This window comes from Cetorhinus maximus, unplaced genomic scaffold (genome assembly GCF_964194155.1).
Source record: "Cetorhinus maximus unplaced genomic scaffold, sCetMax3.hap1.1 HAP1_SCAFFOLD_935, whole genome shotgun sequence".
Taxonomy (NCBI): Eukaryota; Metazoa; Chordata; class Chondrichthyes; order Lamniformes; family Cetorhinidae; genus Cetorhinus; species Cetorhinus maximus.
This window is the reverse complement of record NW_027596877.1, coordinates 2,501-15,454: the sequence shown is the minus strand read 5'-3', so window position 1 is coordinate 15,454 and position 12,954 is coordinate 2,501. Positions and strand designations below refer to the sequence as shown.

General features: G+C 60.7%; 1 protein-coding gene across 1 annotated transcript in view; it reads left to right on the top strand.

The window, feature by feature from the left end:
* LOC144675290 (leucine-rich repeat-containing protein 23-like) overlaps positions 1–5,680 on the top strand; it is a gene marked incomplete at its 5' end in the record, with an annotated part of 127,094 nt that extends 121,414 nt beyond the window's left edge. Inside the window, 5 exons of the mRNA XM_078536150.1 lie at positions 1,113–1,243; positions 3,227–3,363; positions 5,040–5,116; positions 5,286–5,440; positions 5,639–5,680. Coding sequence (XP_078392276.1) covers positions 1,113–1,243; positions 3,227–3,363; positions 5,040–5,116; positions 5,286–5,440; positions 5,639–5,680 — 542 coding nt within the window. The remainder of the gene's footprint in view (positions 1–1,112; positions 1,244–3,226; positions 3,364–5,039; positions 5,117–5,285; positions 5,441–5,638) is intronic.
* Positions 5,681–12,954: the final 7,274 nt, after the last annotated feature.

Genomic DNA, 12,954 nt, shown 5'->3' with positions numbered 1-12,954 from the left:
ACCCGTACCCCGGTGAGAGTCAGTGTGTGTGTGGGACCCGTACCCCAGTGAGAGTCAGTGTGTGTGTGTGGGACCCGTACCCCAGTGAGAGTCAGTGTGTGTGTCGGACCCGTACCCCATTGAGAGTCAGTGTTTGTGTGTGGGACCCGCACCCCAGTGAGAGTCAGTGTGTGTGTGTGGGACCTGTACCCCAGTGAGAGTCAGTGTGTGTGTGTGTGGGACCCGTACCCCAGTGAGAGTCAGTGTGTGTGTGTGTGGGACCCGTACCCCAGTGAGAGTCAGTGTGTGTGTGTGCGTCCCATACCCCAGTGAGAGTCAGTGTGTGTGTGGGAACCGTACCCCATTGAGAGTCAGTGTGTGTGTGTGGGACCCGTACCCCAGTGAGATTCAGTGTGTGTGTGTGGGACCCGTACCCCAGAGTGAGACACTGTGTGTGAGACCCGTACCCCAGTGAGAGTCAGTGTGTGTGTGGGACCCGTACCCCAGTGAGAGTCAGTGTGTGTGTGTGGGACCCGTACCCCAGTGAGAGTCAGTGTGTGTGTGGGACCCGTACCCCATTGAGAGTCAGTGTGTGTGTGTGGGACCCGCACCCCAGTGAGAGTCAGTGTGTGTGTGTGGGACCTGTACCCCAGTGAGAGTCAGTGTGAGTGTGTGTGGGACCCGTACCCCAGTTAGAGTCAGTGTGTGTTTGGGACCCGTACCCCAGTGAGAGTCAGTGTGTGTGTGTGGGACCCATAACCCAGTGAGAGTCAGTGTGTGTGTGGGACCCGTACCCCATTGAGAGTCAGTGTGTGTGTGTGGGACCCGTACCCCAGTGAGAGTCAGTGTGTGTGTGTGGGACCCGTACCCCAGTGAGTATCAGTGTGTGTGTGTGTGGGCCCCGTACCCCAGTGAGAGTCAGTGTGTGTATGTGGGTCCCGTACCCCAGTGAGAGTCAGTGTGTGTATGTTGATCCCGTACCCCAGTGAGAGTCAGTGTGTGTATGTGGGTCCCGTACCCCAGTGAGAGTCAGGGCTCTCAACGGACTACGATCGTTGATTGTTTTCTGCACTATGTTCACCGCTCTGTCTGTCTGCCCCTTTCTCTCTCTTTCTCTCTCCCTCTCCGCTTAGGGAACTACATTAGTGAAATGTCCGGCCTGGACCCTTATAAATTGACTCAGCTGCACACGCTCGAGCTCCGAGGGAACCTACTGGAGACCACAGCAGGGCTCAACCTCCCCAACCTCAGGCACCTCTACCTGGTGAGTTAGACAGTCTCGGGAGCGGAGATGACCTTTCCCCTTTGGCTGTGGGGAGAGTGGGGTGGAGAGTGGGGGAGGCCGGCTCACCGAACATACCTGAGGCGGAGTTAGACGAGGGGTCGACGAGGGAGTCGAGGGTCCTGGAGGGCCTGGGGTGTGGTGGTGGGGCTGGGGGGGGTGGAGCGGAAGGACAGCTGAGGCAGAGGTTACAGGGCAGGGAGACTAACGGACCAAGATGTCCGGGAAGACAGGCGAAGGAAGTGAAAATCATGAGTGTTAAAGATACAAAGCATTGGTTTGGAGTACATGGGAATAGCGTCTGTTCTGGAAGCCAAATAGCAGAATAAAGGTCAGTACTGTCTGGATGCAAAATAGCAGAGCGTGTTAATAGCAGAATAAAGGTCAGCATTGTCTGCAAGCAAAATAGCAGAGTGTGTTAATAGCAGAATAAAGGTCAGCATTGTCTGGAAGCAAAATAGCAGAGCGTGTTAATAGCAGAATAAAGGTCAGCATTGTCTGGAAGCAAAATAGCAGAGCGTGTTAATAGCAGAATAATGGTCAGCACTGTCTAGAAGCAAAATAGCAGAGCGTGTTAATAGCAGAATAAAGGTCAGCTCGAGACGAGGAGAAGTTTCTTCCATCGGAGGGGTTGTGGACCTTAGGGAGCGCTCCACCCCAGCGAGGTTGAATCGCTGACTCCAGCCACACGGATAAGATCGGGAAATGTCGGGACCGTTTTCATTGGAGAGGGGCAGGTCGGGAGGAGATTCGATCGAGGCGCTCGAAATGGCGAGGGGCCCGGGACCAGAGTCGAAAATGGTGCGGAGACCAGTTCCCCGTTGGCGGAAGGAGCGAGGGGTGGTGGGGGGTGGGGGGAGGAGTAGCACGAGGTGAATCACTCCTTCGGAGTGCCAGCAAATGGCCTCATTCTGTGCTGTGACGGTTCTGCTGATTCCAACCGGGATATGCGCAAAAGCGGAACGTGAAATGGAGAGAGAGAGAGAGACGTGCAGGACTCTTGAGGGACGGAGGGATCTGGGCGTCCTGGTACCTGAATCGCAAAGAAATGAATTCGCAGATGCAGCAAGCGACTGGGAAGGCAAATGGAGCGTTGGCCTTTTATTGCAAAGAGGGGAATGGAGCATAAAAGCCGGGAACCCTTGCCACAACTACACAGGGCCGTGGTGAGTCTGCAGCCAGAGTACTACATAGAGTTTTAGTCTCCTTACCCTTTATTTTTCCCCGTTCGTCCATGGGATGTGGGCGTTGCTGCCTAGGCCAGCACTTATTGCCCCATCCCTGATTGTCCCATCATTCAGACGGCACCTCAGAGTCGACCACATCGCTGTGGGTCTGGAATCCCTTTAGGAGGGATACACTCGGATCGGAGGCAGCTCGGAGAAGGTTCCCCCCGGGCTGATTCCTTGGGACGAAGGTTGGGGGGTAGGGGGGTTTGTCTTACGAGGGAGAGGTTGAGCAGGTTGGGCCCTGTACCCGTCGGAGTTTGGAAGAATGAGGCGCCATCTTAATGAAACATATGAGATCCTGACGGTGGGGGGCCTTGACAGGGTGGGTGCTGAGAGAGATGTTTCCCCCCTCGTTTGGGGGGGGTGGGATCTAGAACGAGGGGGTGGAGGGGGGGGCACAGTTTCGGAATGAGGGGCCTCCCGTTGAAGACGGAGACGAGGAGGGATTTCTCCACTCGGAGGGTGGTCAGGGCGGGCTCGAGGGGCCGAATGGCGGCTCCCGACACACCAGCTGTGCTCATGACGAAGCTCGGAAAGGGGAGGCGCTGCTCAGTAAAGTGCTCGGTTACGACACCCGAACAGGCTGGGCATGTCCGAAGCGGTGCGTGGCGTGTAGGGTGGTGCCGAGGTGTGTCCCCTAGTGGGGGGGTTATCGGGGTGTCCAGCGCATCGGGTGTAACCCACCTCTTCCCCCGAACTCCCGCTCAGCCGCCAATGCCTCTTGTGTGTGCCACAGGCCGGTAACAACATTAGACGACTGGAGGGCCTGGAGGCGTTGACGGGGCTGCAGACCCTCCATCTCCGCGACAACCACCTCGAAACCCTGCGCGGATTCTCCGAGGCCATGACCTCGCTCCAGTACCTCAACGTCAGGTAGGCTCAGCACTGACCGTCCGACCGTGCGGCGCTCCCTCAGCACTGACCCTCCGACAGCGCGGCGCTCCCTCATCACCGACCCTCCGACAGTGCGGCTCTCCCTCAGCACTGACCCTCCGACAGTGCGGCTCTCCCTCAGCACTGACCCTCCGACAGTGCGGCTCTCCCTCAGCACTGACCCTCCGACAGTGCGGCTCTCCCTCAGCACTGACCCTCCGACAGTGCGGCGCTCCCTCAGCACTGACCCTCCAACAGTGCAGCGCTCCCTCAGTACTGACCCTCCGACAATGCAGCTCTCCCTCAGCACTGACCCTCCGACAGTGCGGCGCTCCCTCAGCACTGACCCTCCGACAGTGCGGCGCTCCCTCAGTACTGACCCTCTGACAGTGCAGCGCTCCCTCAGTCCCTAGCCTTTGTGTGGGAGAGTGTGTGTTTGAATGTTTCTGTGTGAGTCTGAGGGAACACATGAGTGTGTATATGTGTGTGTGTGTGTGTGAGTGTGTGTTTGTGAGTTTTTACATCTCTGAGAGTGTGTGTGCGACTGTGCGTGTGTGTGTGCGCCAGTGAGTAAGTTCGTGGGGATGTGTGTGCTGATGTATTGGTGAGTTAGTGGGGATGTGTGTGCTGATGTATTGGTGAGTTAGTGGGGATGTGTGTGCTGATGTATTGGTGAGTTAGTGGGGATGTGCGTGCTGATGTATTGGTGAGTTAGTGGGGATGTGCGTGCTGATGTATTGGTGAGTTAGTGGGGATGTGCGTGCTGATGTATTGGTGAGTTAGTGGGGATGTGCGTGCTGATATATTGGTGAGTTAGTGGGGATGTGCGTGCTGATATATTGGTGAGTTAGTGGGGATGTGCGTGCTGATGTATTGGTGAGTTAGTGGGGATGTGCGTGCTGATGTATTAGTGAGTGAGTGGGGTCTTGCGCAAGTCAGCGTGACGATATGTGTGAGACTGAGTGTGTAAGTGTCCGTCTAAACATTCACCTCTCTCTCTTTCTCTCACTCCCCCTTCTCTCTCTGCCTCTCTCTCTCTGCCTCTCTCTCTCTGCCTCTCTCTCTCTCTGCCTCTCTCTCTCTCTGCCTCTCTCTCTCTCTCTGCCTCTCTCTCTCTCTCTCTCTGCCTCTCTCTCTCTCTCTGCCTCTCTCTCTCTCTCTGCCTCTCTCTCTCTCTGCCCGTCTCTCTCTGCCCCTCTTTCTCTGCCCGTCTCTCTCTGCCTGTCTCTCTCTCTCTCTCTCTGTCTGTCTCTCTCTCTGTCTGTCTCTCTCTCTGTCTGTCTCTCTCTCTGTCTGTCTCTCTCTCTGCCTGTCTCTCTCTCTCTCTCTCTCTGCCTCTCTTTCTCTGCCCGTCTCTCTCTGCCTGTCTCTCTCTCTCTCTGTCTGTCTCTCTCTCTGCCTCTCTCTCTCTGCCTCTCTTTCTCTGCCCGTCTCTCTCTGCCTATCTCTCTCTCTGCCTATCTCTCTCTCTGCCTATCTCTCTCTCTGTCTGTCTCTCTCTCTGTCTGTCTCTCTCTCTGCCTGTCTCTCTCTCTGCCTCTCTCTCTCTCTCTGTCTCTCTCTCTCTCTCTGCCTCTCTCTCTCTCTCTGCCTCTCTCTCTTTCTCTCTGCCTCTCTCTCTCTGTCTCTCTCTCTCTCTCTGCCTCTCTCTCTCCCTCTGTCTCTCCCTCTCTCAGGGGCAATCTCATCGTCAAAGCCCAGGAGGTCAAGCACTTGCAGTGCCTTCCCGCTCTCCGAGGCTTGATCGCCACAGGTACGTCCTGGGGAGCGGGAGGGGGGGTGGTGGTGTAGAAACATTTGGAGGGTCACGACGGGGTTGGGGGGGGAGGTTGTGTGGGTGGAGAGTGGGTGGGCGGCGTGAGGGTGAGAGCCAACGATTGTCCGTCCTCCCTCTCTCTATCTCTCTCTCTCTCTGCGTTCAGAGAACCCTTGCACCGAAGAGGAATCCTACAGGCTGGACGTTCTCAGCCTCCTACGAAGACTCGAGCGCCTCGACAAGGATGGGTTCACCTTCGATGACCGTCTCGAGGCCGACGAGGTTCACAAGAAGCGACAGGAGCAGCAGCAGGGGGAAGAGGTGAGGCGAGCGTTTTGGGAGGTGAGGGAGAGGCCGCAAGCAAAAGGCCCGTGTGAGGGTGGGTGTTGGGGGGGGCTGGGGAAAGATGTGGGGTGGGGCTGGGACTGTGATTGTTCCCCCTGTTGGCGATTAACTTGCTTCGTTCTTATTCCCCCCCCTCTCTCTCTCTCCCCACCCTCTCCCGACCCCCTGCTACAGGACAACGAAGACCTCCAGTCCGAAACGGGTGATGCGGGTTGACGTTTCCGTCGTCTGCCCGAGGGAGAGGGAGAGAGAAAGGGAGCGAGTGAGAAGCTGGAGGAGGAGGAGGAGAAGGCCCCTCTCTCTCTCCCCACCTCCGCAAATCTTCACAGTGAGAATCCTGCCTTGGAATGGATTTCCCTGGAACGTTATCCCGTCCGCCGAAGCCCAGAGAGGACCCCGCGCCGCTCGACTTAGCGCATCCGCCCCACCACCCGTATCCCTCACTCCCGCCGTCTCCCCCCGTATCCCTCACTCCCGCCCTCTCCCCGTGTCCCTCCCTCCCGCCCTCTCCCCGTATCCCTCACTCCCGCCGTCTCCCCGTATCCCTCACTCCCGCCGTCTCCCCGTATCCCTCACTCCCACCGTCTCCCCCCGTATCCCTCACTCCCGCCGTATCCCCGTATCCCTCACTCCCGCCGTATCCCCGTATCCCTCACTCCCGCCCTCTCCCCGTATCCCTCACTCCCACCGTCTCCCCCCGTATCCCTCCCTCCCGCCCTCTCCCCGTATCCCTCACTCCCCACCCTCTCCCCCGTATCCCTCACTCCCGCCCTCTCCCCGTATCCCTCACTCCCGCCCTCTCCCCGTATCCCTCACTCCCCGCCGTCTCCCCGTATCCCTCACTCCCGCCGTCTCCCCGTATCCCTCACTCCCGCCGTCTCCCCGTATCCCTCACTCCCACCGTCTCCCCCCGTATCCCTCACTCCCGCCGTATCCCCGTATCCCTCACTCCCGCCGTATCCCCGTATCCCTCACTCCCGCCCTCTCCCCGTATCCCTCACTCCCACCGTCTCCCCCCGTATCCCTCCCTCCCGCCCTCTCCCCGTATCCCTCACTCCCCACCCTCTCCCCCGTATCCCTCACTCCCGCCCTCTCCCCGTATCCCTCACTCCCGCCGTCTCCCCGTATCCCTCACTCCCCGCCGTCTCCCCGTATCCCTCACTCCCGCCGTCTCCCCGTATCCCTCACTCACACCGCCTCTCCATACCCCTCCCTCACTACCACCATCTCTCCTTACACCTCCCTCACTCCTGCCGTCTCTCCCTACTCCTTCCTCACTCCCGCCGTCTCCCCATACAACTCCCTCACTCCCGCCGTCTCCCCATACCCCTACACCTCACTCCCACCATCTCTCCCTACCCCTCCCTCACTCCCACTGTCTCTCCATACCCCTCCCTCACTCCCACCGTCTCTCCATACCCCTCCCTCACTCCCACTGTCTCTCCATACCCCTCCCTCACTCCCACCGTCTCTCCATACCCCTCCCTCACTTCCGCCGTCTCTCCATACCCCTCCCTCACTCCCGCCGTCTCTCCTTACCCCTCCCTCACTCCCGCCGTCTCTCCTTACCCCTCCCTCACTCCCGCCGTCTCTCCTTACCCCTCCCTCACTCCCGCCGTCTCTCCTTACCCCTCCCTCACTCCCACCGTCTCTCCCTACCCCTCCCTCACTCCCGCCATCTCTCCCTACCCCTCCCTCACTCCCGCCATCTCTCCCTACCCCTCCCTCACTCCCACCGTCTCTCCATACCCCTCCCTCACTCCCGCCATCTCTCCCTACCCCTTCCTCACTCCCGCCGTCTCTCCCTACCCTCCCTCACTCCCACCGTCTCTCCCTACCCCTCCCTCACTCCCACCGTCTCTCCCTACCCCTCCCTCACTCCCGCCGTCTCTCCCTACCCCTCCCTCATTCCCACCGTCTCCCCCTCCCTCTCTCCCGCCATCTCCCCTACCCCTCCCTCACTCCCGCCATCTCTCCCTACCCCTCCCTCACTCCCACCGTCTCTACATCCCCCTCCCTCACTCCCGCCGTCTCTCCCTACCCCTCCCTCACTAAAACCGTCTCTCCCTACCCCTCCCTAACTCCCGCCATCTCTCCCTAAACCTCCCTCTCTCCTACCGTCTCTCCATACCCCTCCCTCACTCCCGCCATCTCTCCCTACCCCTCCCTCACTCCCGCCGTCCCTCCCTACCCCTCCCTCAGTCCCACCGTCTCCCCCTCCCTCACTCCTGCCATCTCCCCTACCCCTCCCTCACTCCCACCGTCTCTCCATCCCCCTCCCTCACTCCCGCCGTCTCTCCCTACCCCTCCCTCACTCCCACCGTCTCTCCCTACCCCTCCCTCACTCCCGCCATCTCTCCCTACCCCTCCCTCACTCCCGCCATCTCTCCCTAACCCTCCCTCTCTCCTACCGTCTCTCCCTACCCCTCCCTCACTCCCGCCATCTCTCCCTACCCCTCCCTCACTCCCGCCGTCTCTCCCTAACCCTCCCTCACTCCCACCGTCTCTCCATCCCCCTCCCTCACTCCCGCCGTCTCTCCCTACCCCTCCCTCACTAAAACCGTCTCTCCCTACCCCTCCCTAACTCCCCGCCGTCTCTCCCTACCCCTCCCTCACTAAAACCGTCTCTCCCTACCCTCCCTCAGTCCCACCGTCTCCCCCTCCCTCACTCCCGCCATCTCCCCTACCCCTCCCTCACTCCCACCGTCTCTCCATCCCCCTCCCTCACTCCCGCCGTCTCTCCCTACCCCTCCCTCACTAAAACCTTCTCTCCCTACCCCTCCCTCACTCCCGCCATCTCCCCTACCCCTCCCTCACTCCCACCGTCTCTCCCTACCCCTCCCTCACTCCCACCGTCTCCCCTACCCCTCCCTCACTCCCGCCATCTCCCCTACCCCTCCCTCACTCCCGCCGTCTCTCCTTACCCCTCCTCACTCCCACCGTCTCTCCATGCCCCTCCCTCACTCCCGCCGTCTCTCCCTACCCCTCCCTCACTAAAACCGTCTCTCCCTACCCCTCCCTAACTCCCGCCGTCTCTCCCTACCCCTCCCTCACTAAAACCGTCTCTCCCTACCCCTCCCTCAGTCCCACCGTCTCCCCCTCCCTCACTCCCGCCATCTCCCCTACCCCTCCCTCTCTCCTACCGTCTCTCCCTACCCCTCCCTCACTCCCGCCATCTCTCCCTACCCCTCCCTCACTCCCGCCGTCTCTCCCTACCCCTCCCTCAGTCCCACTGTCTCCCCCTCCCTCACTCCCGCCATCTCCCCTACCCCTCCCTCACTCCCGCCATCTCCCCTACCCCTCCCTCACTCCCACCGTCTCTCCATCCCCCTCCCTCACTCCCGCCGTCTCTCCCTACCCCTCCCTCACTCCCGCCGTCTCTCCTTACCCTCCCTCACTCCCACCGTCTCCCCCTACCCCTCCCTCACTCCCACCGTCTCCCCCTACCCCTCCCTCACTCCCGCCATCTCCCCTACCCCTCCCTCAGTCCCACCGTCTCCCCCTCCCTCACTCCCGCCATCTCCCCTACCCCTCCCTCAGTCCCACCGTCTCCCCCTCCCTCACTCCCGCCGTCTCTCCCTACCCCTCCCTCACTAAAACCTTCTCTCCCTACCCCTCCCTCACTCCCGCCATCTCCCCTACCCCTCCCTCACTCCCACCGTCTCTCCCTACCCCTCCCTCACTCCCACCGTCTCCCCCTACCCCTCCCTCACTCCCGCCATCTCCCCTACCCCTCCCTCAGTCCCACCGTCTCCCCCTCCCTCACTCCCGCCATCTCCCCTACCCCTCCCTCACTCCCACCGTCTCTCCATCCCCCTCCCTCACTCCCGCCGTCTCTCCCTACCCCTCCCTCACTAAAACCTTCTCTCCCTACCCCTCCCTCACTCCCGCCGTCTCTCCCTAACCCTCCCTCTCTCCTACCGTCTCTCCCTAACCCTCCCTCTCTCCCACCGTCTCTCCCTACCCCTCCCTCACTCCCACCGTCTCTCCCTACCCCTCCCTCACTCCCACCGTCTCTCCATCCCCCTCCCTCACTCCCGCCGTCTCTCCCTAACCCTCCCTCACTCCCGCCGTCCCTCCCTGCCCCTCCCTCACTCCCGCCGTCTCTCCCTACCCCCCACCCCCACCCTACCTCCCCCACCGCCGCTACCCCTGCAGAATTGAGAAGTTTGAGGGAGTCGAGCTCCTCGAGGTTTTCAGTCCTGATGGGGGCGGCTCTGCGGGGCTGGGGCGGGGGCGATGGTAGGGGTGGGGGCTGGGTGTGGTTGGGTGGGGGGGTGATTGACTGCCTGAAGCGACACTGGCAGGCGACTCAAGCCCTCCTTCCCCGCCCGGGTGCAGAAATAGCCCTTCCCCGAGCGCCCGGCTCACCTATCCCCCACCAGGAGGCGATGTCGAGCCGCAGGCGTTGGCTCTTAGGGCAGCGCCCCCTCGTCTGGCCCCACCGCCAGCGACCACCCCCCTCCGCCGCTTCCCCACCCCCCACAACGCAGATTCCCGCAAACGTGTCTCCTTCAACTAGTTACCCAATTACCCCCCCCTCCAAATGTGGAGGTGGGGGGGTGCAAGTCTGCCCCCAACCCCCCTTTGCGGGGCAGCGCATTCCGCCTCACGACAACCCCTCCCTCCGTCCAATAAAAAAAAACCCCCTCCTCCTCTCCCCTCACCTCGGGTTCCGTCTCCGGCTGTCCCTCTGGTCCCTGCCCAACTCTCCCCCGCTCGCCACCGGGGATGCTTTCCACCCCTCCGATCTGTCGCAAACCCCTCCCCACCCCTCCTGCCAGCGTCGGATGAGTTCCCTCACCCCCCCCCCCGCCCCCTCCTCCTCCCTCCGGGACCCTCCATCCCCCCCTCGCTCCGTGGAGTTGGGGATCTCCAAAGCGCTCCCGCTCTCTCCGCTTTATTTCTCGCTCTCCTTGCCTAACCGTTAATGGCGACGTCACAATAAAGTTACATTCCGGGCGGCCCCTGTGCAGTTTATTTTTGCCGCTCTCGTGCCCTTGGCACACGCTCGGTGCCCGCCTGGCAGTGCGTTTGTCCCCTGTCGGTCCCCTCGAACAGCCAACGAAATAAAGTCCCGGGGAAGTCAGCGCAGGAGCAGAGAAGACTGAGGGGGCGACCCGATCGAGGTGGACAAGATTATGAGGGGCATGGACAGGGTGGGTAGGGAGCAGCTGTTCCCCTTAGTTGAAGGGTCAGTCAACCATCTTCAGCCGCTTCCTCAATGACCTTCCTTCCATCGTAAGGTCAGGAGTGGGGATGTTCGCTGATGGTTGCACAATGTTCAGCACCATTCGCGACTCCTCAGATACTGAAGCAGCCCCGTGTCCAAAATGCAGCAAGACCTGGACAATATCCAGGCTCAGGGCTGACAAGTGGCGAGTAACATTCGCGCCACACAAGTGCCAGGCAATGACCATCTCCCAACAAGAGAGAATCCAACCATCTCCCCCTTGATGTTCGATGGCATCACCATCACTGAATCCCCCCACTATCAACACCCTGGGGTTTACCATTGACCAGAAACTGAACTGGGACCAGCCAGATAAATACTGTGGCTACAAGAGCAGGTCAGAGGCTGGGAATCCTGCGGAGAGTCACTCACCTCCTGACTCCCCCCACCAAAGCCTGTCCACCATCTACAAGGCACAAGTCAGGAGTGTGATGGGACACTCCCCACTTGCCTGGATGAGTTGCAGCTCCCACAACACTCGAGAAGCTCAACACCGTCCAAGACAAAGCAGCCCCCCCGCTCGATCGGCACCCCATCCGCAAACATTCACTCCCTCCACCACCGACGCACAGTGGCAGCAGCGTGTGTACCATCTACAAGATGTGAGGGATACGGGGAGATGGCGGGAGCAAGGGATATGGGGAGACGCCGGGATTGAATGATACAGGGAAAGGTTGGGGCGTGAGGGGTACGGGGTGAGAGTTCCAGGATTTTGACCCAGTGACAGTGAAGGAATGGCCGATATATTTCCAGGTCAGGATGGTGAGTGGTTATACACCCCTCGGTTAGACCACACTCGGAACACCGTGCACAGTTACGGTCTCCGTATCCCCCCTCGGTTAGACCACACTCGGAGCACCGCGCACAGTTCCTGTCTCCGTATCCCCCTCGGTTAGACCACACTCGGAGCACCGTGCACAGTTCCGGTCTCCGTATCCCCCTCGGTTAGACCACACTCGGAGCACCGTGCACAGTTCCGCTCTCCGTATCCTCCCTCTGGTTAGACCACACTGGGAGCACCGTGCACAGTTCCGGTCTCCGTATCCCCCTCGGTTAGACCACACTCGGAGCGCCGTGCACAGTCCCGGTCTCCGTATCCCCCCTCGGTTAGACCACACTCGGAGCACCGCGCACAGTTCCGGTCTCCGTATCCCCCTCGGTTAGACCACACTCGGAGCACCGCGTACAGTCCCGGTCTCCGTATCCCCCTCGGTTAGACCACACTCGGAGCACCGTGCACAGTTCCGGTCTCCGTATCCCTCGGTTAGACCACACTCGGAGCACCGTGCTCAGTTCCGGTCTCCGTATCCCCCTCGGTTAGACCACACTCGGAGCACCGTGCACAGTTCCGGTCTCCGTATCCCCCTCGGTTAGACCACACTCGGAGCACCGTGCACAGTTCCGGTCTCCGTATCCCCCTCGGTTAGACCACACTCAGAGCACCGTGCACAGTTCCGGTCTCCGTATCCCCCCTCGGTTAGACCACACTCGGAGCACCGTGCACAGTTCCTGTCTCCGTATCGCCCTTGGTTAGACCACACTCGGAGCACCGTGCACAGTTCCGGCCACCGTATCCCCCTCGGTTAGACCACACTCGGAGCACCGTGCACAGTTCCGGTCCCCGTGTCCCCCTCGGTTAGACCACACTCGGAGCACCATGCACAGTTCCGCTCTCCGTATCCCCCCTCGGTTAGACCACACTCGGAGCACCGTGCACAGTTCCGGTCTCCGTATCCCCCTCGGTTAGACCACACTCGGAGCACCGTGCACAGTTCCGGTCTCCGTATCCCCCCTCGGTTAGACCACACTCGGAGCACCGTGCACAGTTCCGGTCTCCGTATCCCTCTCGGTTAGACCACACTCGGAGCACCGTGCGCAATTCCGGTCTCCGTATCCACCCTCGGTTAGACCACACTCGGAGCACCGTGCACAGTTCCGGTCTCCGTATCGCCCTCGGTTAGACCACACTCGGAGCACCGTACACAGTTCCGGTCTCCGTATCCCCCTCGGTTAGACCACACTCGGAGCACCGTGCACAGTTCCGGTCTCCGTATCCCCCTCGGTTAGACCACACTCGGAGCACCGTACACAGTTCCAGTCTCCGTATCCCTCCTCGGTTAGACCACACTCGGAGCACCGTGCACAGTTCCGCTCTCCGTATCCCCCCTCGGTTAGACCACACTCGGAGCACCGTGCACAGTTCCAGTCTCCGTATCCCCTCGATTATGAGATGAACACGAGGGATTACGAGACAGAG